Source organism: Tachypleus tridentatus, chromosome 1 (genome assembly GCF_004210375.1).
Source record: "Tachypleus tridentatus isolate NWPU-2018 chromosome 1, ASM421037v1, whole genome shotgun sequence".
Lineage (NCBI taxonomy): Eukaryota > Metazoa > Arthropoda > Merostomata > Xiphosura > Limulidae > Tachypleus > Tachypleus tridentatus.
In genome coordinates this window covers 99,204,050-99,229,257 of record NC_134825.1, presented here as the reverse complement: position 1 = coordinate 99,229,257, position 25,208 = coordinate 99,204,050, and the positions used below count along the sequence as shown (strand labels likewise).

The window sequence follows — 25,208 nt, the reverse complement described above, 5'->3', positions numbered from 1 at the left end:
ATGCTGACATTTTTTCTTGTTTGGCATTGTAATGCATCCCCTTGTGGTTCTCCATGGTGGGTGGGGTCAGTGGGTTCTGAACCTTTTTCTTATGGATCCCATTTCTAAATAAAAATAAAATAATAAAAAACGGTAAGTGACCATGTGTAGAGAACTCTGTTCCACAGTCACCATTGAAGTCAATTCCTATAACTCATTTTCTAATTTTACGTTCCTTGACTGAGAAATCCTTAGTACAAATTTCTCAATTTTTTGTCCTGTAAACTTGACTCACTTGGAAAAAGTTACATTCTGTGGAATACCTATTGGGTTATTCCTCATGCTACTTTGAATTTCTCACAAAGAGTTATCATTAAGAGGAATTTATAGAACATCCATGAGCCAGAGATTCTTGCTGGTTTCTTCAGCTAAGGAGTCTCTGCTGTGTGATGCATCTCCACTTGCAAGGATGAAACTATGCTACCGACCAGTATTCTTATTTCGACATTTACATTGCTACTCCAGCAGCCTCTGTCAAGGTAGATTATCTTCACTGTAAGGTACAGCCATATATTCCTAACCCCTTCAGATGTTTCCATGTTAAAGGTTTAGACATTCTAAGACATCTTGTTATGGTGGCAATGACTGTGATGTCCATGAGGATTAACAGGACCCTAAGTTCATCAATTGTGATGGTTCCCACCCTTCTTAGCTTCAATCTTACCTTAAGTGGGTGAGGAGAAAGAGGTACAAATTTTACTGTAAACAACATTTCTTAACCAGAGGTTTGGAAGTTCCCCATGCTGTCTTGAACATATGCTGCTGCCCTCCATTTCACTGTTACAGTGGGAGTGCAGACAGATATTCATGTGCTATCAACAGAGTCTTTCTCATACCATGTGAAAAGTCTTTTGCTTTGTAGATAAAAGAGTAAACAAGTCAATGTTTTCTCCTGTCTCTGTCCCCACTGTTGCACCCAGTATCTGTTAGGGTTCATCTCCTTCAATCCCGATTTTTCCTGGTTAATCTTCTCTGCCACTAAGAGGCAGAACAGTTATTCATTCACGCCGTCAACCATTGAAATCTTTTTCTGACAGAGGTCTGCCCATTTGACCTACGGCAATTTTCATGGAGATTGACAGACCTCTTTCCATTAAAGAAAAATGGAATGACTGCAAGCAAAAGGTTTCTGTGCCCAGATTTCCTTCACCTAAACAAAATTACCAATTTGATGTAATGGAAATGTTGATATTTTTGTCTTAATTGGCACTGAACATCCCTGGTGTCTTCCACCTGTAGTTCTATGTTTAAGATCTATTGTGTTCTCATTTGTTTTAAATTGGATGATGGATCTCTGATATATAGTTCTGCCAAGGCCTCTACCTTGAAAATGTTGGACCTCTTTCACCATCTAGGGCTTCTACTCTGCACGGGAGTGTCCTGTACAGTTTGTAGACTAAGTCTCACAATCCTCCTCTTCATCTATGCCACTTGTAACTTTCTCTAAAGTATGCTACCAAGCTTCAATTGTTACTGAAGCATCCAACCTGAGGTTGTGTATTCCTTTCTCAGTGGGCTATGCTCTATCATAATATATCATCTGAAATATCTGTGTAAATGGAAATAGAGGAATGGTTCAAAAGATGTTTGGCAAAGAGAAAACTCTCCTTCCAAACAGGAATCTCTGCCTTCCTCATATAACTTAAAGAAAGGTCAAGGTGGGAATTAGCCTTGGTGGATGGACTGGTTATTGGAAACAGTAACATCAAATGATAAACCTAATTCAGCCAGCTGCATCTGTATTTGGGATCTGCTATGACTTGTTGTGGCTCAGAGGTTGCTTACAGGATTCCCTCTACAGGAAATACACTGTGTAGTTTCCAGGGAAAGTTATTCCAAGCTAAATGTGTGAAACTCACATTCTTATACTTGGGACTTCAAAAAAAAAAATACCATTATAGAAACAGATACCAGTCATGAAAAAAATTAGGAAGTTGTAATCATTGTCACTGATGAATGACTACAATTTAAACCACAGCTGGATAATTTGGGAAAGAGACAATAACAAATAATAAGAAATACAGCAGAGTTAACAATCTAGGAAAGAATGATTCTACATTTTTGAGCTGTTTCTGAAAGGAAATTAGAACAGGCTCAAGAACTGTACAAACTGTTTATTTGGTCAGTTTATGTCTAAATTACTTGTAAGACTGACAACAATTCACACTTGTGCTTCAAATTACTAAATATTTATTACAGAAACAACCAATAATATTAAAATCTTGATATTGTTTTTTTTTTACTTTCAAATTAAAATTTCAAACTTTTATTTTGTTCTTGCAACACTTAATTATAACTTGGTTACAAACTAATTGTTCTGGTTAATATACAGCATAAATCCTTTTATAACTAATACAAGTTAAAATGTAGTAAACTATTCCACTTTTATTTTTATCAAATCAAATGTGATCAAAATATCCCAACTGCTTTTTGTTCTTGGGTAACATGTCCGTAAACAGGAATTGTCTACATTTCACAGAACAAGTTCTAGTTAACACTATGATCTAATACAGAAGAAAAATAACCCAATGACAAGATTAAAGATATTCTATGTTGTTTCAGAGTAACATAATATTTTATGATTCTGTATTCATTTCTTAATGCTATTAACTACTTTTCCCTAGCCAGAAATGCAATGACACTATTTAAAAAAATCGTACACTGGGTTTACCTTAAGTAATGGCATTATTGCCTAATAATTTGTTTCAAAGCTAACCATACGTAAAAATATGCTTATAATTCAGTTGCAGTTTTAGTGTTACTTTCTTCTAATTCAAACATCTTCTTACTGATGGCAAACAAAATTAATAGATTATTTTGCTATTATTAGCAATTTGTACAGACAAAATTGATAGATTATTTTGATATTATTAGTAGTTGGTAATGTATTAATGTACATTTGTACCGTTTTAATCACTGACAGGGCTACTTTATGAAGTCTAAAATTTTGCAAAGCAAAAATTCACACTGTTAAAATAACATTCATTCTTTTAACTGTTACTTAGTATACTTCATGCCAAAATATACATTTGGGATACCTGGTTATTGCAAAAAAATTCCAAAAATTAAACTGTAAGTAACAAAGTCAGAAATTATTTCAAAGAGTATTTATTATTACAATACAAATTTATCCTTTTTAAAGTTGGATTTTTAACATTACTAGCCTTAATAAACATAATTAAGCCTTGTCAAAAATCTAAAATCTACTATTTTGCAACAGTAATATAGTTCAATGGTTCCAAAACTGGGACTACACCTTTGTTTAGAAAGTTTGGGAACCATTGACACAGTCTATGGGCAAATTATAATTAAGAAAGTACTAGTTAGTATTTAACCTGATATAATCTAACACAATAAATTAGATTTATAAGAACACAATGTAAATGACAAGCAGATGTCCTTTCCACCTGTAACATAAGTTCTGATATCATCACAAGTTGCAAGATTAAGTAAGTATGAAGAAAGTATACTTATGAAAGCACTTTTATTTTATATTTGATGGATAAAAAATTCCAGACTTTTAACAACTTCACTGACATAGTTGAAGAGTAATATCACAAATCAGAATCATAAACTTGTGTAAACTGACTCTTTTTCTTTTTTTTTATGTCTTTAAAAATCTATGCAAATGAAGGAATCCAAATTTTGGAAAATACAGAATTCTATACCTTCCAACTAGAAAATCAGATATTTACAAGTATACAAGAAATGTCAATTTGATAACAAGCCAGCTGTATATCAACATTGGCAATGTTGAACAATGACTTGAAAGTTTTTTATAATTGTATCAAATATATACAGAGTTAGGCAATAATCTTTGCACATACACCTTTGGACACATTTTATAAAGACTCACTTTATTAAGCATTCTGTTGAATGAGGTATTACTAACAACAAATGCTGAGAAATTAACAGTCGTAAAATGGCTCGTAGTGCTATACAGATTTGAGAAGGGGTTACACAGAAATAGCTTTTTGTAAACTTTTCACAGCTACATGACATTTCCATGTAAGAGTTATAAATATTGCTAAAATTTAACAAAATCGATCTACAGATATAACATATTTAGCTGAATATATATATATATATATGCTTTGAATCTAGATTTATGTTGGTAAGTCCAATAACGTTTCACTTTTAGTGTCTGTGTATACTTTAATGCCTTATTTATTAATTATTAATCTTTCATTTAATACTTTTACACAACAGACTGGCTGTTTGAAAATAACAATATTTAACATTAAACATACATGTATATTAAGTGTTCTTCAAGCATCTCCAATAATTATGAACAATGGAGCTTATAATAAATAAAAGAACCTTTAAAAATGCAAGAAAGGTTCCAAGAGGAACTATAGATAAAGGGTAGTTATACTAATCTACACATTGAGTAGTATACCAGTCAGTATAACATTAAAATTTATATGTGGAAAATGGTAAGACTAACTTGAGTCCATAAAGTACAATGAAATTAACACAGAATTTCATATCAATATTTCACATTGTGAGGTGTTTTACATAAAGTATATTAAGAATAAGTTTATATTTCATGTTCTTAAGTCCTTTACATCAAGTGTATTCAGAATAAGTTTACACAACTATTAGTATATCAATATATATGAGATATACGTAACTAGCCTTTAAATATGTACATACAAGCCAACATGCTATGTAGTGTATAATATCAAATGATGAAAATGACCGAAGCTAACACTGCATCACAATAGTCAGTGCAAAATTATGAATCATAAGAGTACTTTTATAAGTGATGTACTGCAGAAACAATTTTATACAATTGGTATTCTGTAGCACATGCTTTTACTACTGTGAATAATTCAAGTAAATATGATCATCTTCTACTAAGGTATAAATACATCAAGTATCTTGATTGTTGCTTAATTTCAAAGCACTTAAAAACACACAACTAGCTAATAAATGTAATATGGTACATAAAATTTAAGAGTATATGAAACAAAAATACAAAGTGCATAAAAATAAACAGCTATCAGTATAAAAAAGATCCACCCAATAATATTAATATAAAAAACAATGAAATTTATTTGGTCTTGAGAATCAAATATGAGTAGCCAGTGAAATAATATTGTAGCTATCATCTAATATGAGAAACTATAAAAAACAATTTTTTGCAAGCAAAAGGCTTTAATAAAATAATCACAATATAAATATGTAAATATATATGTGTATATGTTGGTATAAAATAAGATATTGAAAGGAACACAAAGATACCTAGTACATTTCACCACCTCCAGTTTTACATTACCACATCATAACATGAAGCTAAGACAAAAAACTAAATGGTAAAGAAATGCGTGAACTCTTCTCCTCAACCATGCTATTGATTTTACCTAATATATTAAATATTTCCCCATATATTACTCGACAATACATATTTCATACCTTAACAGCTAGGGATTACAATAGATTTCAAAAGATTAATATTTCATACCATAGCAACTTAATCTTGCAAGTAATAACCTTCTTAACGGAGGTAATTTTGTTCTTTCACTCGATATTTGTCCTTTAAGGACAGTAGTCCTTCACTTGTGTGCTCATTACTGTCTTTCTTCCTTTTCTTGTATTTTAGCCTGTTTTCCTTTTTCTTTTGAATCTGTTTCTCCCTCACATTCTTCTGGAAATATCTGTCATTGTTATCAGTCCTGTCAGATATTTTTTTCTCATAATCAGAACCTTGCTTTAAAAATAGTTCATCTTTATTCTTGTTGCCAATGCTAACATCTTCATAAAACTTTTTGCCAACTAGTGACTGTTGTTTCAGAACCTTCTTAGACCACTTCCTCTGCATGTCAGCCCATTGTTCTTCCAGTCTATCTATAACTTTCAGGACTTTTTGGCCTAGCTTGTTCATCCGTGATTCCAAGGGCTTTTGGCTCTGGACAAACTTGTCTCCTATATCTTGGATTTTCTGAACAGCACTCTGAAGGGTCTGTGACATTCTGGTGATCAGCTTCTCTGTTTGATTGGCAAATTGTTTGAACTGCTTGAAATCTGTAATCATCTGTAGTTCTCTCCATTTTTCTGCTAGATTATGTTTAATGTTTCTAAATACTACTTCAGTTGCATTTAGTTGAACATGCATAACGTCACTAAATGTTACATTCTGTTGAGAGATGTGATCAAGTACAGATGTTATAATATTAGTTACAGCCTTGCTACCATTAGTAAAGCCTGTAGTAATAGCTTCAGCCCAATTTTCATATGGCAATGAGATTTCATTAAGTAATGTTTTTTTTTTGTCTAATTTGCTTTTCATCTGTTTGTACAATTTCTCCCAGTGCCTGGACTCTTGGTGAGCAGTATCCAGCATCTGAAGTAAAGATTCCATGCCATTATGTGTTGTTTCTTCAGTATTTAAATCAGAAGCTACACTTTGGTCATTAGTGGGTACATCAGACATATAATACTGTCTGTTAGGAGGTTTCATGTAACGAAGTTGTCCAATCTCATTCTTCAAGTCTTGGTTCTCAAGCTGAAGTTCATTCAGCAGCTCATGCTGATTTTCCTCTGTTCTAGATAGTATACTATCCTTAAATTGATCAATACTAGTTTTAAGTTGTCTGTTCTCAGTGACTAAAGCATTTGTCTGTTTCCTTAGAGTGTCTATTTTCAAGTTACTACCTGTCTTTTTTAAATTCTCTGCATTTTGAAGTGATGTGGACTGAAAAAGTTGAGACTGAAGCTCTTCCAAAGTCTTCTTCAGTTCCAAATTCTCTAAATGAATCTCTCGGACTTCACCTTCTAGGTTAGCTAATATAGTCTTCTCATTGTTTCCTGTAGCAAGTTGAGTTTTAAGCAAAATATTTTCCTTCATCAAATTCTCCATTTTTTGCTCAAGCTTGGCTAAAATCTTGTCATCCTCCTCTTCTTCTATCAACTTAGCTTTTAACTCAATATTCTCTTCATTTAATTCATTAACCTTCCTTTCAAGCATCTTATCATCTTCTTCTTCTTTCACCAGTTTAGCCTTCAGTTCAAAGTTTTCTTCATTCAGTTTATTAACCTTCTCTTCAAGTACTTTATCATCCTCTTTCTCCAATTCCAACTTAGATTTCAGTTCTATATTTTCATCTTCTAATACTCTTAGCCTCTTATGGGATTCTTTCTCTTGATGTTTCACTTCTTCATAGGTCTTGAAAAACTGAAATCATAATTGTATGCATAAAATTTCAATGTATAAATAAAACTTTTCATGTAAAAATTGGCTTACCATAATCAAACTTTGTTGGTGATTACATACAATAGTCATAAGAAAAATGTCCAAATTTGAATTATTATACTATTCTGGTAAAAAGCTTACTTCACACTGTTATATAGCTAAGAATTACATTTCAATTTCTTTTGAAAAAATAGAGGATCCATTTAAAAAAAAAAGTAAGAAAACTTTGACTTCTGCAAGTTGATTTAATATATTATGGTTTTCCTGTGGCTATTCTATGTGTAACCTTTTCCTACATTTGACATAAGCATGTGTGTGTGTTTTGCTTATAGCAAAACCAGATCAGGTTATGTGCTGTGTTTGCTGAGGCAAACTGAACCCCAGAGTTTAGCATTGTACACCCATAGACTTCTCACCATCCCATCAAGGGATCTTTGACTAGTAATTGGCTTAAATACATCAGATCAAGACAATCAGTGATATTTGCTAATTGATTAAATGATAGGCTTAACAGTGAATTATTGTCCAGCTTCAAACTACATACATACAATCTATGGAGAAAGAATTTACATTACTCAAATGTAGAGGGGAAAAAAAAAGAGCATTCATACTTGTAAATGTTCCATCTGTTTTACTAAAATATCAAGCCTCAACTTATGGAAATCTTCACTGACATCAGATGGACAGTTTGTTGATACAGGTGAAAGAGGTATTTTCCCTAGATTATGTTTTCGTAGATGGTCCTGAGTTTGTTCCATAAGAACACGAAGATTTTCATTTTCATTAAATAACTCTTGAAATCTCTTCTTCCAGTATTCAGAGTTCTTATAGCAAACCTGTTATCATTTAGAATAACATTAAAATACTCTATTATATTTAATATAACCTTCTGCCTCTTCTATTTTTTAATTAGAATTGGTATTTTCTGAAAAGATTTCAGTAAACTAAAAGAAATATTGAAATTATATAAGCCACTTTTAAAACTTAAGGTATAATAGTTTTAATATCAATAATTCACCAGAATTTACCATCTAGGTGCTAAAGTATGACAAAAAACTAAAAGGTATTGAAATGTAACCACACAAGGGTGTTTGTATTTCTACAAATCTTAATTTAAACATAGGTAGCATTAGAAAACACTTTCCATAAGATACTTTGACATGTGTCAAAATAATTTAAAACGTTAAAGTCTGCAAATGTTTGTTTAAACCCTGTATAATATGAAATATATGGTGGATAAAAACAAATTTCTAGGATGAACCAGAAAAAAAATGAAAAAAGAGAGAGACACTTAGGAAAACTTCATCACAGAAAGTTACATGAAGTTTTCCTAGGTGTCTCTAACCCAGTGCCATGCGAGTTTAAAATTTTGCCCCATCAAAATAGGGTATTCCCCTTCACATTTCCTAAATATTTTCCAACTCAGATTTCTGGTAGGTGATAGAATATTAAAATAAGTCTTTTTGTGTATCAACAATTAAACAAGGCACAGTTTACACAGTAGTTTATCTGTAAATGAGGCAGTGAAAGAGGTAAACACCTTCAGAATTAATGTTTTTCGCAACGGTACCATATAGTGAATAATTTACTTCAGTTCATTTGACTTTTTTTTCTACTTTTCTTTGTACTATCTTGAAATGCTGTTTAATATTTTCACACTGAAAACTGGTAGCAGGAATAATTTATGTAAGGTCAAATTCCTATAAAATAAATTCATACGCAATATACAATTCTTTAATGCTAATCATTAACAACACTGCAAAACTGAATTTCCATGCTTTGTTTCCATTGCATTTAAACTTGTATTTAACTCATTAAGATTTGCAAACAAGACTGTTTTTATGTCCTAGTTCTCATTGCTTATACTACAATAGACCTCTTATAGCAAAAATATCCATACATTACTGTGATCTTTACAACCTGTTATTCAATTGTACTCTGTTAAATGGAACAATCAGATATCAAAATCTATATCATTTTAAACAACTATAGTGCACAAAATTGAAATGAAACACATGAAAGTAAGATCACAAAACATAATACAACAGCTTGATAAAACAACACCAATAATTCTACATTCCATGTTTACCTTAGTTTGATAGTGCTAGCTATTAAGAGAGTTTTAAATACTTTAAGGTAACTCTAATGAATATAACATACAGAGAAACAATTTATTTTACTGAAATTGTCTTCAGTTTGATAGAACTACAAGGTTTTTATTCTTGGGAAAGATTAATTGATTCATACATAAATTACAACTGAGGTTACGTATCTTCATGTTTTCTTGATAACTCAAAAATGCTTCAATTTTTCTAGAGTTTCTTGAAATTTTCAAGGGTTTATAAAAATATACATTTGTTTCTCACCAATGGCTTTCACCAATCCTATCACAAATTTATAAAACAAAGTTCCATGCATGTGTGCAATATCTGTGGGCAAATGATGACCATGGTCTTGCTATTCTCAGGTGACAGATATAATGATGAAAATTAAAGCTTTGATGAATATCTTAAAAGTTCACATGCTGAGATCAAATACAGAGTATTATAATCAAAAGATGACTTTGAAGAAACCCAAAATAAGAAGCAATTAAAAAAAGTACATGTACCACAATCTTTTATAATGTTTATGCCCCTCTGACTGCAAGAAAATATATTTCATTTTGTAAACTAATCACCTGATATGATTTTCCACATGTATCCAATAATACATGATCTGCAGGGTATTTTTCAATAAACAATACATTAAATCAAAAAAATATAAAATTACTGATATTTCCTATATTTTCACAGTTCCTAGGAATAAGTGATGTTTGATTATAAAAAGTTAATTAATTTTTAAAATATTTTCATGTTTACAGATGTTTTCAAACACACGTTGGTTTGGAAAATGAACTATTATTCTTGAATATAACACAAGTCTAGCCAACTGCCAAATACAAATATTAGTTCTGTCTCTAATTATTTGGGATATCTCTTGGTCCAAAAATGTGATTCTTCTTTGTAGAGAACAGTGTTTCAGTTAAATAACAACTCACAGCACTGTGTCTCCTATGTTTTTTTCTCAGGTTAACATACGCCTTGATATAGACTTAAGAGCTAAAGCTAGTTTATGAAAAAACTAAAATTATACTCCAAACAGAAAGACTTTAAACCTTAAACTTATATGAATCCTTTATGATTGCAATCAAAGAGATAAAGATTTTTTTGGTGCATACTGTGGAATCCTGAGATATCAGTGTCTGTTGATTTTCCTGTTCCATACACTTAATTAATTCTTCTTCAAGTTGTTTCAGTTTAAGAACTTGTCCATGAGTTACTTGTTTCTGACATAACCACTGATGAGACCAACCTAACACAAATATACAAACAAACACACAATAAAGAACAAATTAACCCTACTATTACAGGCTGGGTGGTATCCCACCTATCACAGATTATGAAAGTATACATGAAAGTAATTTTACTATAATTTTTGATAATATATGCATATGTTTACAAACTTTTAGGTTACTGGTAAACATTACAAGGATTGAAAATAAAAAATATCATTTTTTTAAATTAAGTTTTAAGACTTTAATTAAAGATTTTCTCACAAAATGTCTTATTTCAAAATGTTGACTATCTAACATGCAAAGTAATTTTTATTTTAAGATTAAAAATACTTTTATGCATCAGAACATTTTCAAGATGGAGGATGTGAAACAAAATATTTTTTTAGTTTATATATATATATACATTTGAATAATAAAAAAAACATAAATTACTATATCAATACCACAAAATTCCACTATAATTTTTCAATATTAGTAACAAAAACTGTAAATGAAATTTTGAGCTTACTAAAATCTTTTTCGCTTGAAGTCAAAAATCTAGCATTAAAAGAAGGTGTTTTCCATCTGAATACTTAAAGAAAAAAAAAAAAAAAAGAAAGTTACCAGGAGAACATTCTGTGCTTTTGACTGGTCATTCACACATCAAACAGAAAAGTAGGCCTACATAAGCAACTCTTTCCAAACATGGACAGAAATAGGTGGGGTCACTGTATTTGATTCAGTAAATGTAGCAATATCTAAGCAAATATAAAAGATAGGATGTTCTTATTTTATATTCCAGCTTGTCAATATCAATAATTTTAGTTCCTAATTTGAAAGAAACTATAGATTTTGTATTTGGACATCACAAACATCTAATTTGTATCAAATAGGCACCTTATCATAAAGTGCAAATACACTTCTCACAGAATATCTAAAGACTTGAGAAACTTAAATTTCACATGATTAAGTTCTATGAAAAGAGAACACAAAACTACTATGAGATAATAAAATGGCATTATTAACAGGTGAAATAAAATTTCACAAAATATTCAAATGAAGCTGATTTAAAAGTTTTCAGTTCCAAAACAATGCAAGTTTATATGGATGGCATTTGAAAATAGAGGAATCCACCATCTTTATATCATGTGCATAAAAATCAAGACTTGTATGAAGTTTAGTTATAATTTGAGTTAAATTGTCATGAACCATGTCTCTTCAGACATTTAGAAGGAGTTCCATACATATGTATTATTTTTAATAAAAAATTTATCATTTTTCAAACCTAAGAAATGTCCAACCCCAAATCCAACAACTGCAGTTACTGCTAGAGCCACCACCAGATTAAGGATGAGATTCAAACGAGTGTTTGGCTTGTGTACATAGTGCCGAACTCCTGGTTTCATGTCCACATCAGTCAATAATTCATCACATACATAAGAAAGACCAGAGGCATCTGACAGATCTTCATGAATTACTTCAATTCCTGCATTTGTTGTGAACAATTCTTCATCATTTTTTATTGTACAATAAATAAGTTTGACAATTAAAAGTAAGTTTAAAACACTAACTGTGTATGTACAAATACTGAAGAATGCTTATTAAACACAAAACTTAGTTACATTTCAATTTTACAAACATAATTAAAATATATGACTGACTAAAGTAGTATTATTTTGTTTAGAATCAAAACTAAAAGACAAAAATTTTTCAATAATTGCTAAACTTGGAATATTTGAATGTTATCATCTAGATGCAGCTGTAAATGGCATTGATATTCATCCTTGTCCAGAGACAACCAAGTTTTTTACTAAATTATTAGAAGTGAAATTACTAACATTCCTATTATTTTACAAGTTCATTAGCCAAGCTGGCCATTTGTTTAACCTTTATAGTATGCCTCTAGTGTCAGAATATAATAATTTATATTTATGACTAAGTGGTAGATATTGATAAAATTATTTAACACTTCAACTAACAAAATTTAGTAAAAGTTACAAAAACAATGGTAAAAATAATCAACTCCCACATAAGGGCAATTACGTAAGGTTTCTTTGTTTTCATTTGAAAGTGCATTTTAGAAATAAATTTACATAGACCATTTTGATGCTTGACAATACAGAAGTTCACATAACTATAACAAATCTGAAAGTCTAAGATTCAAATACATTTTATTTTTATTACACTTGTATATCATTTAGTGTGTTTATTGGGCAACACTGCTTGGGACAGTTAAGAACAATTTTAACAGATTGAGAGCTGATGTGATTGTTTATGTATACAGACTATAGCAATGTATGCTAAAATGCTATCATATCCTAATACCTATTTATACTAATTTTCAAGGAATGTAGACATCAGAGTCCTGCTACTTTTGAGATAAAACAGTGACAAAAGGTGTGCTGAACTGAGATTATTATTTTCAATTCTTATTGGCTAAAAGCACTGCTATTCATTTCGTAGCTGATATAAAATGAAAGCTAGCATTCCTTGGGAATGCTTTTTTTTGAAAAAATGAGAAGGTCGACCCTCCACTGATACACTTTGTTCACAGATGCATACTTTTAAATTCTTGCTAGTCAGTGTTAATATTCATCCAGCATCAATTATTTTTATTACAAGATAGTGTTGATGCAAATTGTAATGAGAAAATATTTAAAAAATATATAACAAAAAATTTATTTATTAGCAATTTAGTACCATGGAACTTCATTCTAGTTACACTACACTTCTGTTCATACAGTTTTCACACATATTATCCACTCATGTTCAATAGAAATTTGACTGTTTGTATGCTTTATTTAATCTCATGTTTTTTTTAGCATACTAAGATATTTTCTGTATACACAAAACTGCAAATAGCAATTGTTTCATTTGATTTATAATTTCCAAGATTTATGTCAAATTCACAAAAACAAAGTCAGGGCTTAAGCTAAAATTTCTGGAACTTTTTAAATCATACCAATCAGGATTAAACTGGCATTTCCCCAATATGTTTGCTCATCAGATATGCCTCTTAGTAAAAATTGTAAGTCTCAGGTCTCACTAGGTGCGAGATTCACTATGACAGACATCAAATACAAACACATTTAACTTAATAAGTAACAAACTTGTTTTATTTAATTAAGTCAATTATTTTATGAAAAAGTTTTCACTTAATTTGAAATCTCAGAACCTTTTGGAAAGCTGCAAGTTTTATTTCAGTTTTCTGTTCTTTCATTATAAAATGTTTGCTTAAAATCTTTTCTACATATATAGCAATCTATGAAATAAGACAACTTTACCTGTACAGTTGGTAGAACTATATTCTGAATTTTTAGTGGACAAAAGTTTCCTACTGTCATCTATATTATCTTCCTCTTTCAACACATCAATCTCACTTGATAAATGACTCTTCTTACTAATTGAAAATGACTTATCTTCTCCTGTGGTAACTTCAGGTTGAACAGTAGCTATTTCCTTTTGAGTTTTCTGTTTCCCAACCTCTGACACTGTTATTTCTTGATGATTTGCTGTTTCTCTGTGAAGATTTATTTTAGAAAGAAATCAAATTCCTGTACACTGTATGCTGAATCTTACTGCTAAGATTATAACTTAACTAACTGGACTTAGTGTCTAAACATCCTCTTTGTAGCAATGTCAAATTCACATAATTTTTGTTCTTAATAGTTACATTAAAAGTATAATGAAATATCCAAGAAATATACTGATATTAATGTTTTAACAATATTTATACTTCCAATCAGTAAGGAATATTATTCTAGCAGATGAAAATACTTCAGAAAACATGTTAAAAGATTTTAACTCTTATCCTTCAAAAGCAACATAAAGAGTCAGATACAAAATGTGAAAAACATAGCACATCACTGAAAACCATGAACTTTACAAAAATGACTGATCCTTGAAAAAGGTTTATAAAATTAATTTTCTAAGTCAGAAAAGTTCCGTAAACATGACAATTCAAGTCAGGTCTGGTTATCTGACATACCTAAAATATTCATTTCACCATACTGAACTTACCACTGTCCAACCTGATGGTGTTACGAACCCATAAGTACGATATACATGATGTTTTATGATGAATTTTTCATAGAAAGACAGCATTTAATCAGGGTCTGAAAGACAGTGTCTTGGTTTCCCCATAGAAATGTTTTTATCAATGTAATATATTGCCACCACTAATCTTCAGTTAATCCATTTCAGCTATAGGAGCTTATGAGACATAAACAACAGCTGGTTATAATTTTTCCAATACTGAAAATGTACTCACAAGATTAGTTATTATCATTTCTAGTGCTGCCCTCTATATGAAAACTTTGGCTTTACTCATGCCACAAACTATCCTTCTGTTGATTCCAACATGTCACCTCTTATTAACCAACAGGAGTATGACATGCTAACATGATGCATGTGGCTTTCTCCACACTCCTCTACTGAACTATCACTTCAAGGTTTAGTGGAAGATGTCAGCACTGGAAAAATGTGGATAGGAGGTACGTACCTATTAGAAATACATTTTCTGTATATGAAAATTACAGCTTCTAATTAGGTACTTACAAGATTAACTAGAATCCCACACATTTAGAAGGAGAAGGGAAAAACAGAAGTACCCCTGAAAGCTACTGAAGGATATATCTGACAGTGAGAGAAATATATTTGAAGATTAGAAAAGAAAAACCACACCACTTCTGGGCTTGATATACATTTTGTCCATGTATAATACACAAGGGTGGAAACTATGAGGTGCAGAATGTCTAGGGTGTGATTTTTTTCACTCAAATTCAAAACCTCAATGCTGGGAAGAACTTCCATGTGAAGGTAGGATGAAGGCTCCCAATCAAAGCAGTAAATTGCAGTTGCAATGACTTAATTGTAGTGTGTATGTAATGTGTATCAGGAGGCTACATCACCCAGTAATGTGTTGGCTCAATTTCTGTGCAGGAATTGGGAAGCCATGTCATCCAGTAAGGAGACAGCTCAACTCCAGTTATTGTGTCATTGTGATTAGGAGACTATATGATCCAGTAAGGTGATGGCTCAACTCCTCTAAAGCCCAAGAACACCACTGCTCTACTCCCAACTGAATGATTATAACCTGTTGTAGAAATAATTCAGAAGGGTGCATCCATGATCAAACCACCCAAACGACCTGGAAATGAAAAGGGAAAGAACTCCCATACTCTACTCACGGAAAGAAGGTGACAATGTGATGAAGATAGGTAGGTAGGTATTTCATGTTTATTGGCACAAAGCTATTAGGTTATCTGTACCAAACAAGATGAAGTATACTATAACGGTATATAGAAATTAAGGTAAAAATACATAAAATATGTAAAATTAAGATGCACCATGAAGACTGAAGCATTAAGTTCAAACTCGCTGTCAGTCACATGAAGTTGGCCTTTCCAGTCCTGGGTTCAGGTCAAAATAAAAATTAAAATGTATAAAAGACATCATGCTAAAACCTTAAATTAAGTTAAAAAGACCAATGGCTCTTAAAAATGTAAAAACATGAGTGATGTGGGCAGTATCACCTATGACACTGGCCAATGTCAAGAGTAAACCTACCTTAATATTACGTTTAAAATGGCATCGTCATTCTTGGTTGTAACGATGGCATGATAATAAAATATGTATGATCGTGACCTGAGTGCCACATAGACCACACATTGGTGCATCTGTACCAGATAAAAGGAAGTGGTAGGTTAAAAAGCTGTTACCAATGTGTAACCTAGCCTAAACAACTTCCCCCCTTTGGTCTTTACAGAAACAAAATGGTCAAAGAGCTAAAGATGGTTTGATTTGAAAAAGATTATTATTTTGTTGCTCACTCCAGATCAACTGCCAACTGCTGTACAGTTGGGTTTCGATAACTGGACTATAGTCCATCTATGGAACAGGTACAATGGTGATAGAGCCAGAGCAGATGGACTTTGCCACACTGTTGCCTAGCTTATTCCCACGAATACCAACATGACGTGGTATCCAAAAACACTGGACAGAGATAGATGATAGAGAGAGATGGGCCAGTTTGTTTTGGATATTGATAAGGAAAGGATGGTAACTGCATGGAATGATGTCACGGCCAATAGACAGTCAAGTGAATCAGTATAGATCGTACAGTTTGTATATTGCATAGTTTCAATATGATTCAGGGCAAAAGAAATGGTATACAATTCAGCAGTGAACACAGAAACTGTAGAGGAAATTCTGTGTGCTACAACCAAACTGTAACAAATCATGGCAGAGCCTACAGAGTCACCTGATTTTGAACCATCAATATATATGAGAATGGATGGATCACTGAAAAGATGTACAGCAAATAAAGAGTGATATTTCCAATCAGAAGTATCTGCCTTCCTCAGATGACTCAGAGATAGATTACAATTGGAGATAGTAATTAGCCATAGTGAAAGAGACCAAACTGTGGATACTGGTATGCCATTCAAAGACAAATCCAATTCTTTTCGCTCTGCCTGATTACGAAGGCTAAAAGAAACAATGGCAGATTTTCTATTATAAAAAAAGTGTGGACCATTGAGGATGGATAGCACAACCCCAATTAGGATGCTGTGGTAAAGATCAAAGTTTGGAAGCATAAGAGACAGTTGCAAATGGCAAATATACAGAGGGGGTTCATGGGACTCCACATGCAAACTTTGGATTGGAGAAGTACGAAAGGCCCCAGTGCAAGGCCAAAGCTCCTGATGGTGGATAGGATCCAACATTTTCAGTGCTGAGGTTCTGGCAAAACTATAAACTAAAGATTCATAGTCAAGTTAGGATCAGATAAGAGCAAGATAAATTTTAAGCATGGAGTATCGATCCACTCCCCAAGAGGTGGAAGAGAGGACACGGAGGATGTTCAGTGCCCTTATACATTTGACACGAAGTTGCTTGATATGTAAAATAAAGTTTAATTTGCAATCAAATATAAGACCTAAGAACTTTGCCTCAGGGATGACAGGAAGTACAGCATCATCAATTAGAAGTTGGTGGCAGAAATGTACACACACAGTTTCAGAGAAGTAAAGTTGAAAACCATTTGCTGTTGTCCACTTAAGTATATTATTGATTGCAGTTTGTAGCTGCCACTTAATAAACCTCATGTTTGATGACTGAAATGAGATGTGAAAGTCGTCAACACAGAGCCCATTTGCAACAGTGAGAGAGAGTTGTTCAGTGATGGCATTAATCTTTATAATTAAAAATGTGACACTCAGAACACAGCCCTGAGGGACTCCAAGTTTCTGAGGGAAAAATGGGAAAGTGTTGAGCCTACATGAACCTGGAATTGGCAGTTCATTAAAAACTGCTTAATAAAAAGTGGCAAATTGCCATGCAATCCATATGAGTGAAGGTCTTCCAAGAAGCCATATCTCCATGTGGTATCATAAGCTTTCTCTAAATAAATAAAAAAAAAAGCAAGATGTTGTTGCTTCAAAAAGGCTTCTCTGACTGATGTTTCAAGACAAATTAAGTTGGTTGGTTGGTTTGGTGTTTTATAACACAAAGCAGCTTGGCTATCTGTGCCAAACATGTGGTAAAAGGTTAAAATTAAATTAAGTAAAATTCATAAAAGAAAACTGAGATAAAACAAAACAAAGTCTAAAAAAAAGCATTAAAACCAATGTTTACATCCAGTCAACAGCAGTAAGAGAAAAAATACAGTAATACAAGTTGTAAAGGACTTTCTGTAGCATAATTGTAATTATCCTAACTCACCAGGAAGACTAACAGGTAAGTTCAAAAACCACCGTCAGTCACCTGAAGTTGGCCTTTCCAATCCTGGTTACAAGTTATTTGATGTTATGGCCATTTTCTAGTTTTAAATCAAACTAGATGGGCTTTGATTCTTAAAAGGTAATCACATTAAAAAGGTGTATTGTACAAATTTGAAAGCTAAAATGGCATTACAAAGATTAATGGCATTTAAAAACTAAAAACATTTCCGAGATGGACAGTGTCACCATCAACAATGGCAATGTCTAACATTATGAACAAACCTTGGGACAGAACATGTTTAAAATGGTGCCGTTGTTGAGAGCCATAATGATGGCAAGAAAGTAAATTGTAGCTTACTGTGACCTGAGTTTTACACAGACTACACACTGGTGCATCAGTCCTAGATAAAAGAAAATGATGAGTTAAAAAATTGTGACCAATGCATAGTCTAGCTTGAACTTTTTCTTCTTATCGAAGCAAGATGGCCAAAGTCCACTACAGGGTTTTATTTGGAAAAGCTTGTTTTCCCGTTGCTCACTCCAAGTTGACTGCCAACTTGCAAAGAGCCAAGCCTTGAATACAGGACCACAGTCCATGTATGGAACAGGCACAGCGGTGATAGTGTCAGAGCAGATAGATTTAGCTATGGTGTCAGTAAGCTCGTTCATGTGAATACTATTCAGAAAAAACGAATAGAAGTAGATGTTAAAGAGAAATGGACCAGTCAGTTTAGAATATCGGTTAAAATAGGATGTGAACTAACATGACAAAATTCCAGGGCCAGTAGAGAACTAAGCGTGTAAGTATAAATAGTGCAGTTTAAGTACTGCTTAGCTTCTATGTGATCCAGAGCAAAAGAAATGATATACAATTTAGCAGTGAACACAGAAGCTGAAGAGGGGATTCTACACACAACCACTGAACCACAACAAACCATGACAGAGCCCACACAGTCACCTGATTTTGAACCATCTGTATAAGTAGGAATGGAAAGATGTTGAGCAAATAACAAACAGTATTTCCAATTGGCAGTGTCTGCTTTTCTCAAATGACTTGAAGATAGGTCACATTTGGGGACTGCAAGAGTCACAGACCAGTGATCCACAGTTGAGATTTGATTGAATAAGATATATATCTTGTATACATATATCGATATATCTTTAGCATAGAACATTGATCTGCTACCCAAGTGGTAGAAGACAGGACATAGAGAATGTTCAGTGCCCTTGTACATTTAACCAGTAGCTGCTTGATGTGGGGTCTAAAGGCCAGCTTACGATCAGAGATAAGCCCTAAGAACTTTGTCTCAGGGACCACAGGCAGCGCAACTTCACCAATACATAGTTCAGGATCAGGGTGAATACCCCATTGGCAGCAAAAGTGCATGCAAACAGTTTTAGAGAGAGAGAAGTTCAAGCCATTTGCTGTGGTCCACTTTAGTAAACAATTGTGGGCAGTCTGTAGCTGCCGCTCAATATACCTCATGTTCAACTGACATGAGATGTGAAAGTCGTCGACATAGAACCCGCTTGCAACAGTGAGAGGGAGTTGTTCTGTGATGGCATTAATTTTTATACTGAAAAGTGTAACACTCAAAACACAGACCTGAGGGACTCCATGTTCCTGCAGAAAAGAACAGGAAAGTGTCGAACCCACACGATCTTGGAATATCCTGCCCATTAAAAAAATTTTAATAAAAATGGGTAAATGGCCACGTAACCCATATATATGGTGGTCTTGCAAAATGCCATACCTCCATGTTGTATCATAAGCTTTCTCAATGTCAAAGAATATTGATACAAGATGTCAATTGTTAAAGGCTTCTCTGATTGTCGTTTCAAGTTGAATCAGGTGGTCCACGGTGGAGCGCTGTCTATGGAACCCACACTGGGTGGACGAGATGAGGCTGTTTGATTTCAGGATCCAAACAAGATCAGCATTAACCATCCTCTCTAAGGTCTTACAGAGATAGCTCATCAAAGCAATTGAACAGTAGTTTGAAGGAATCTTGGGACCCTTCCCAAGCTTAGAGAAAAGCAGGACAATAGCCTGGCACCATGCATCAGGAAAACATTCCCCTACTAGATTAAGTTAAAAACAATCAGAAGAATAGCAAAAGAGGTAGGAGATAGAAAGCACCACATTTCATAGTGTACATCATCAGGTCCAACTGATGTACTGCCAGACTGATGAAGGGTCAATTTGAGTTCTACCAATGTAAAGGGATGATTACAGCCACAGAGACATTTAGCTTGAAAGGAAAGAAGTGATCGCTCCACCTGAGTCTTGATGGCTAAGAAGGTGGAGGAAGAAGCAGAAGTGCTAGATACCTGGCAAAACTTTCACCTGGAGTATCAGCAATGCTCTGTGTATCAGTGACTTCCTGGCCATCAGAGAACAAGATCGAGAGGGGGACAAAATTATATTGCCCACTGACCTTTCAAATCTTGTCCCATATGACTTTGAAACTGGTGATAGAAGATATGGCAGTTGTGAACTTAATTCAGGATTCCTTCTGGCTTTGGCATCTTACCCACCTGTGCACGGGCCTGCTGGAAAGCAATGCAGTTCAAGAGTGTGGTATATTTACAGAAAGTATCCCAGCTCCATTTTTGAGCCTTCCATGCTATGTGGCAGACAGGATTCCACCACAGATGAGGATATAGTAGAAAATGTGATGAGGTTTTAGGAGTACATTGAGCAACTGCTTGTGTAATACAGTCAGTTACTGCACTCACACAGTTGCCTATTGATGGCTTACAGACGACGGCAGCATCAAGTTCTGCGAGAGCAGTGAAAGAGAGCCAGTTTGCATGATTCAGCTTCCACAAGGGCACATGCGTTGGGTGGCATCGACCATGGCCAGTCTCTCTCAAAATTATACGAAAATAATAACTGCCTCATAGATTATTGTCAACCCTCCATGAAAAATGGGAGAATAGTGAAAGGGAGCAAACTGAGAGATCAACAGCAGTAAAAGACTGACTAGGTGCATGAAAATGAGTAGTAGAACTGGTATTGAAAAAGAAAGGTTGTGATTAGAGAGCATATGCTCTACAGAGCAACCCCTCCTATCAATATCAGCACTTCCCCAGAGGGGATAATGTCCATTAGAATCCCTGAGGATTAGAAAGGGAGACAGCAACTGGTAAATGACAGCATCTAGGTCTGATTGATCATATGTCTCTTCAGGCAACAGGTAGAGAGAACAAACAGTGATAGTATGACCAATGTAAACACAGATGGCTAAGGCCTCCAAGAGTGTATTGAGTGGCAAAGACAGGATGGGCACATACTGATCAACAAACAGTGCCACCCCTCCATTCATTCGTTCATCACACAGCCTGTCATTTCTATACAAAGAAAACTGTCAAAAGGTGACTGTATTGGCAGGCTTCAAAAAATGTTTCCTGTAAGGAAAGACATACAGGAAGGTAGGAAGCAATCAGTGTTTTGATGTCATCCAGATTAGAACTTGAACCTTGCCAGTTCCACTGAATTAAGATGGCTATTTTTATTTACATGTAGGCAAATTGGGTGCAGAACTCTTCTGTTGACAACCACATTTTTTTCCTTACTGTTCTTATTCAAGGGAGGTCTATTGACCTCCATGGATCCTTCTCTGGGTTGAATGGGCAGGTCTTTGCTGTTGGAAGGGGATTCCAGTGATTGAGGATGTGAACGATTGATCATTTTGCATCTTATGGTGAGAGAAGAAGATGTATCCGAGGAAATGCCTGTACTCGAAACCAAAGGATGTGGATCTTGAGGTTTGTTAGAATGTATGTAAGGGACAGAGATGGGTGTTGAAGTTGATTCATCAACTTTTTTAACCATGGAGGTCAAAAGACATTTCATCTATTTTAAGAATGATTCTTTTGGAGGCACAGAGAGATCTGTATGCATACCCACTGTAGTTGTGGAACAAAGTGTAACAGCATATGTCTGACATGAAATGGTGGACAGAAACTTTTGAGCCTCAGAATAGGTAATGTTATGAATCATTTTCAAACACTGCAGCTATTTTTTTACTAAGACAACTCATCAAAGCTATTGGACAGTAATTCGAAGGAATCTTTGAATCTTTCCCAGGTTTAAAAATAGGGAGTACAATAGCTTGGCACCAAGCATCAAGAAAGACATTCTCCTGCCATATCCAGTTAAAGACAGCCAGGAGAATAGTAAGAGAGGGAGGAGAAAGGTGGTGTAGCATCTCATGATGTATATCATCAAGTCCAACTGATGTATTGCCAGACTGATGAAGTGCAAGTTTGAGTTCTACCAGTGTAAAAGGGCACCTGTAGTCATAGGGATGATCAGTCAAAAATGAAAGAGTCAGATGTTCAACTTGCATTTTAATAGCTAAAAATGAAGTGGATGAGTATGATGAGCTAGATACATAAAAGAAACATTCACCAAGAGTATTGGCAATGCTCTGAGCATCAACAACTTCATGGCCATTGGCTATTAAGACAGAGAGGGGGGCAGAAGTACACTGTCAACTCACTTTCCGGATCTTCTCCCATATGACTTTTGTACTGTTGGTTGAAGAAATGTTGTCTAACTCACCAAGCATATGCACGGGTTTGCTGAAATGCAATGCAGTTTGTAAGTGTGGGATATCTACGAAATTTATCCCAAGCATGTTTCTGAGCTTTTTGTGTTATATAACGAGGAGAATTCCACCAGGAGAGGGGATGCTGTGGGAAAGATGTTAAGGTTTTGGGGATGCACTGAGCAGCTGCTTAGAAAATACAGTCAGTTGCTTCTACACAATCATCTATCGATGATTTACATAAGATGGCAGGATCACATTGTGAGAGAGCAGAGAAAGATGGCCAGTTGGCCTGGTCCAACTTCCACTGAGGTACACTAGTTGGGTGGTACTGACAACAGCCAATCTCTTAATACGATAGGAAAATGATCATTAACACATGGATTTATGTCAACCTCCCAAGAAAAGATGAGCAAATAGAAAGATCTATAGCAGTAAATGACTGACTGGGTGCATGAAAATAAGTGTAAGAGCCAGTATTGAAGAGAGACAGGTTGTGATTCAAGAGTATATGCTCTATAACATGACCCCTCACATCAATACTAGAACCACTCCAGAGGAGATTACACCCATTAAGATCCCCAAAAGTAAAAAGGGGGTTGGCAGTTGCTTAATGAGGGCATCAAGGACTGATTGATTATAATTTTTTCCAGAAGTAAGGTACAGAGAGTAAACAGTGATGGTATGGCACAAGGAGATACAGATGTATCTGTAGCACCTCCAAGGGTGTATTCAATAACAAGGACCAGGTTGGTACATGCTGATCAACCAGCAGTGCTACTCCCTCATGTCTTTGTCTTACACATGACCTGTCATTTTGGTGTAAGAAGTATTGTTAAATTGTGACTGTATTAGTAGGTTTTAAAAATGTTTCCTGCAAAGAAAGACATTAGGGATGATAAAAGTCAATCAAATCCTTGATGTCATTCACATTTGATTGAAAACCTCAACAGTTCCATTGGATTAGCATGGCCATTTTTATTTATTTTGGAGAAGACCTTCTGCTTGTGAAAATGTTTTTTTTTCTTTCCTAGATGTGGGTCTGTCACCCTCTATTAATCCTACTCTGGATCGAGTAGGCAGGTCAGTGTTTGTAGGCATAAGTTCCAGTAACTGAGGGCATGAACAAATGGTTTAGTTTTTGGGGTGTCAAGAGAGGAAGACTCCATGAAAACACCTGGGCTTGAACAAGATGAAGTTGGGCAATAACTGGAAGATATGGTAGGCACAGAGATAGAAGTAGAGACTGATTCATTGACTTTTTTTTACTTTGGAAAGTACTAGATTAAGATGCACTGTTAGGGATTCTGTAGGAGGCACAGAAAGGTCTGTCTAAACTCCTACTGTAGTAATGGAACAGATTACAGCAGCATAAGTCTGAGATGGAATTAGGAATAGTAATTTTCAAGCCTCTGGATCAATTATATTGTCAACTCTCTTTAAATGTTGTACTTCTTTCTATTCTACCCATTTGGGGCAAGAAGTAAAGTAGGAAGGATGTGGACCATTACAGTTAATGTAATGCAGTTCTAGTTGACATTCATAAGCATCATGGTCTTTACCAGCACAGTGGACACATGTCAAGAAACCACAGCAAATTGTTTTAGAACAACCAAATCATTGACAATGGAAACATCTAACAGGGTTAGGAGTATAAGGTCATACCTTACAATTCATATACCCTGCCTTGATTGTGGTGGAAGGACATGATGTTGTAAATGTTAATACTAGAACATTTGTCAGCTCTATAATACCATCGCTACAAGTAAAAATTCGGCACACAGCTGTAAACACCTTGACTAGTAAAACCTTTGAGGATCTCTGACTTGGGAATGGTCTTTAAATCTCTCTCTCAATTATAACTCCTCAGGAAGAATTCAAAGTAGAATGAGGAGTAACTTCAATGGGTATATTCCCAATGGCCTTTGATTTCAAGAAGAGTTTGGAATGTTGTGATGAAGATGTTTCCACTAAAATGTCCCCAGACTGTAACTGTTTTACCAATGTAGGAGAGCCAGCAAACCCTTCTGAATAAAAAATGGAGACAACTGCCCTAAGGGTTTTTCAGTTAAAGAATGTATAATTAAAAATCATGGGACAGATTCAAGTTGTGAGTTTGACTGTACAGAATCATCAATGCATGGTCATTTGCCAGTAGTCAGATTTTTCTCTATGTTGTCATGCTTGTTTATTTTTTATTAGATGGGTATCCATAATAGTCACCACAAGACTGCCCGTCTACAGGAAATCAAGACCAAAGTGGTGTGTTAGAGTTGGACCCCTCAACCACCAAGATCCTCTCCTCCCCTTCAAGGTCACAATGCATGGCAAACATGCAGGTGGATGTTTAAATCCCAGAGGAGTTAAACTCAAAGTAGAGA

The 25,208-nt window shown here is 34.3% G+C and overlaps 1 protein-coding gene across 14 annotated transcripts in view; it reads right to left on the bottom strand.

The window, feature by feature from the left end:
* Positions 1-2,209: 2,209 nt before the first annotated feature.
* Positions 2,210-25,208, bottom strand: part of LOC143256725 (uncharacterized) — a 66,486-nt gene continuing 43,487 nt past the window's right edge. For 13 of the 14 annotated variants that reach the window (XM_076514343.1, XM_076514336.1, XM_076514380.1 and 10 more), the window contains 5 exons: positions 13,832-14,067; positions 11,833-12,033; positions 10,452-10,585; positions 7,846-8,070; positions 2,210-7,216 (listed from right to left, as the gene is read on the bottom strand). In XM_076514343.1, coding sequence (XP_076370458.1) covers positions 5,540-7,216; positions 7,846-8,070; positions 10,452-10,585; positions 11,833-12,033; positions 13,832-14,067 — 2,473 coding nt within the window. In that variant the 3' untranslated portion in view covers positions 2,210-5,539. The remainder of the gene's footprint in view (positions 7,217-7,845; positions 8,071-10,451; positions 10,586-11,832; positions 12,034-13,831; positions 14,068-25,208) is intronic. The other variant, XM_076514439.1, reaches the window with a different exon arrangement.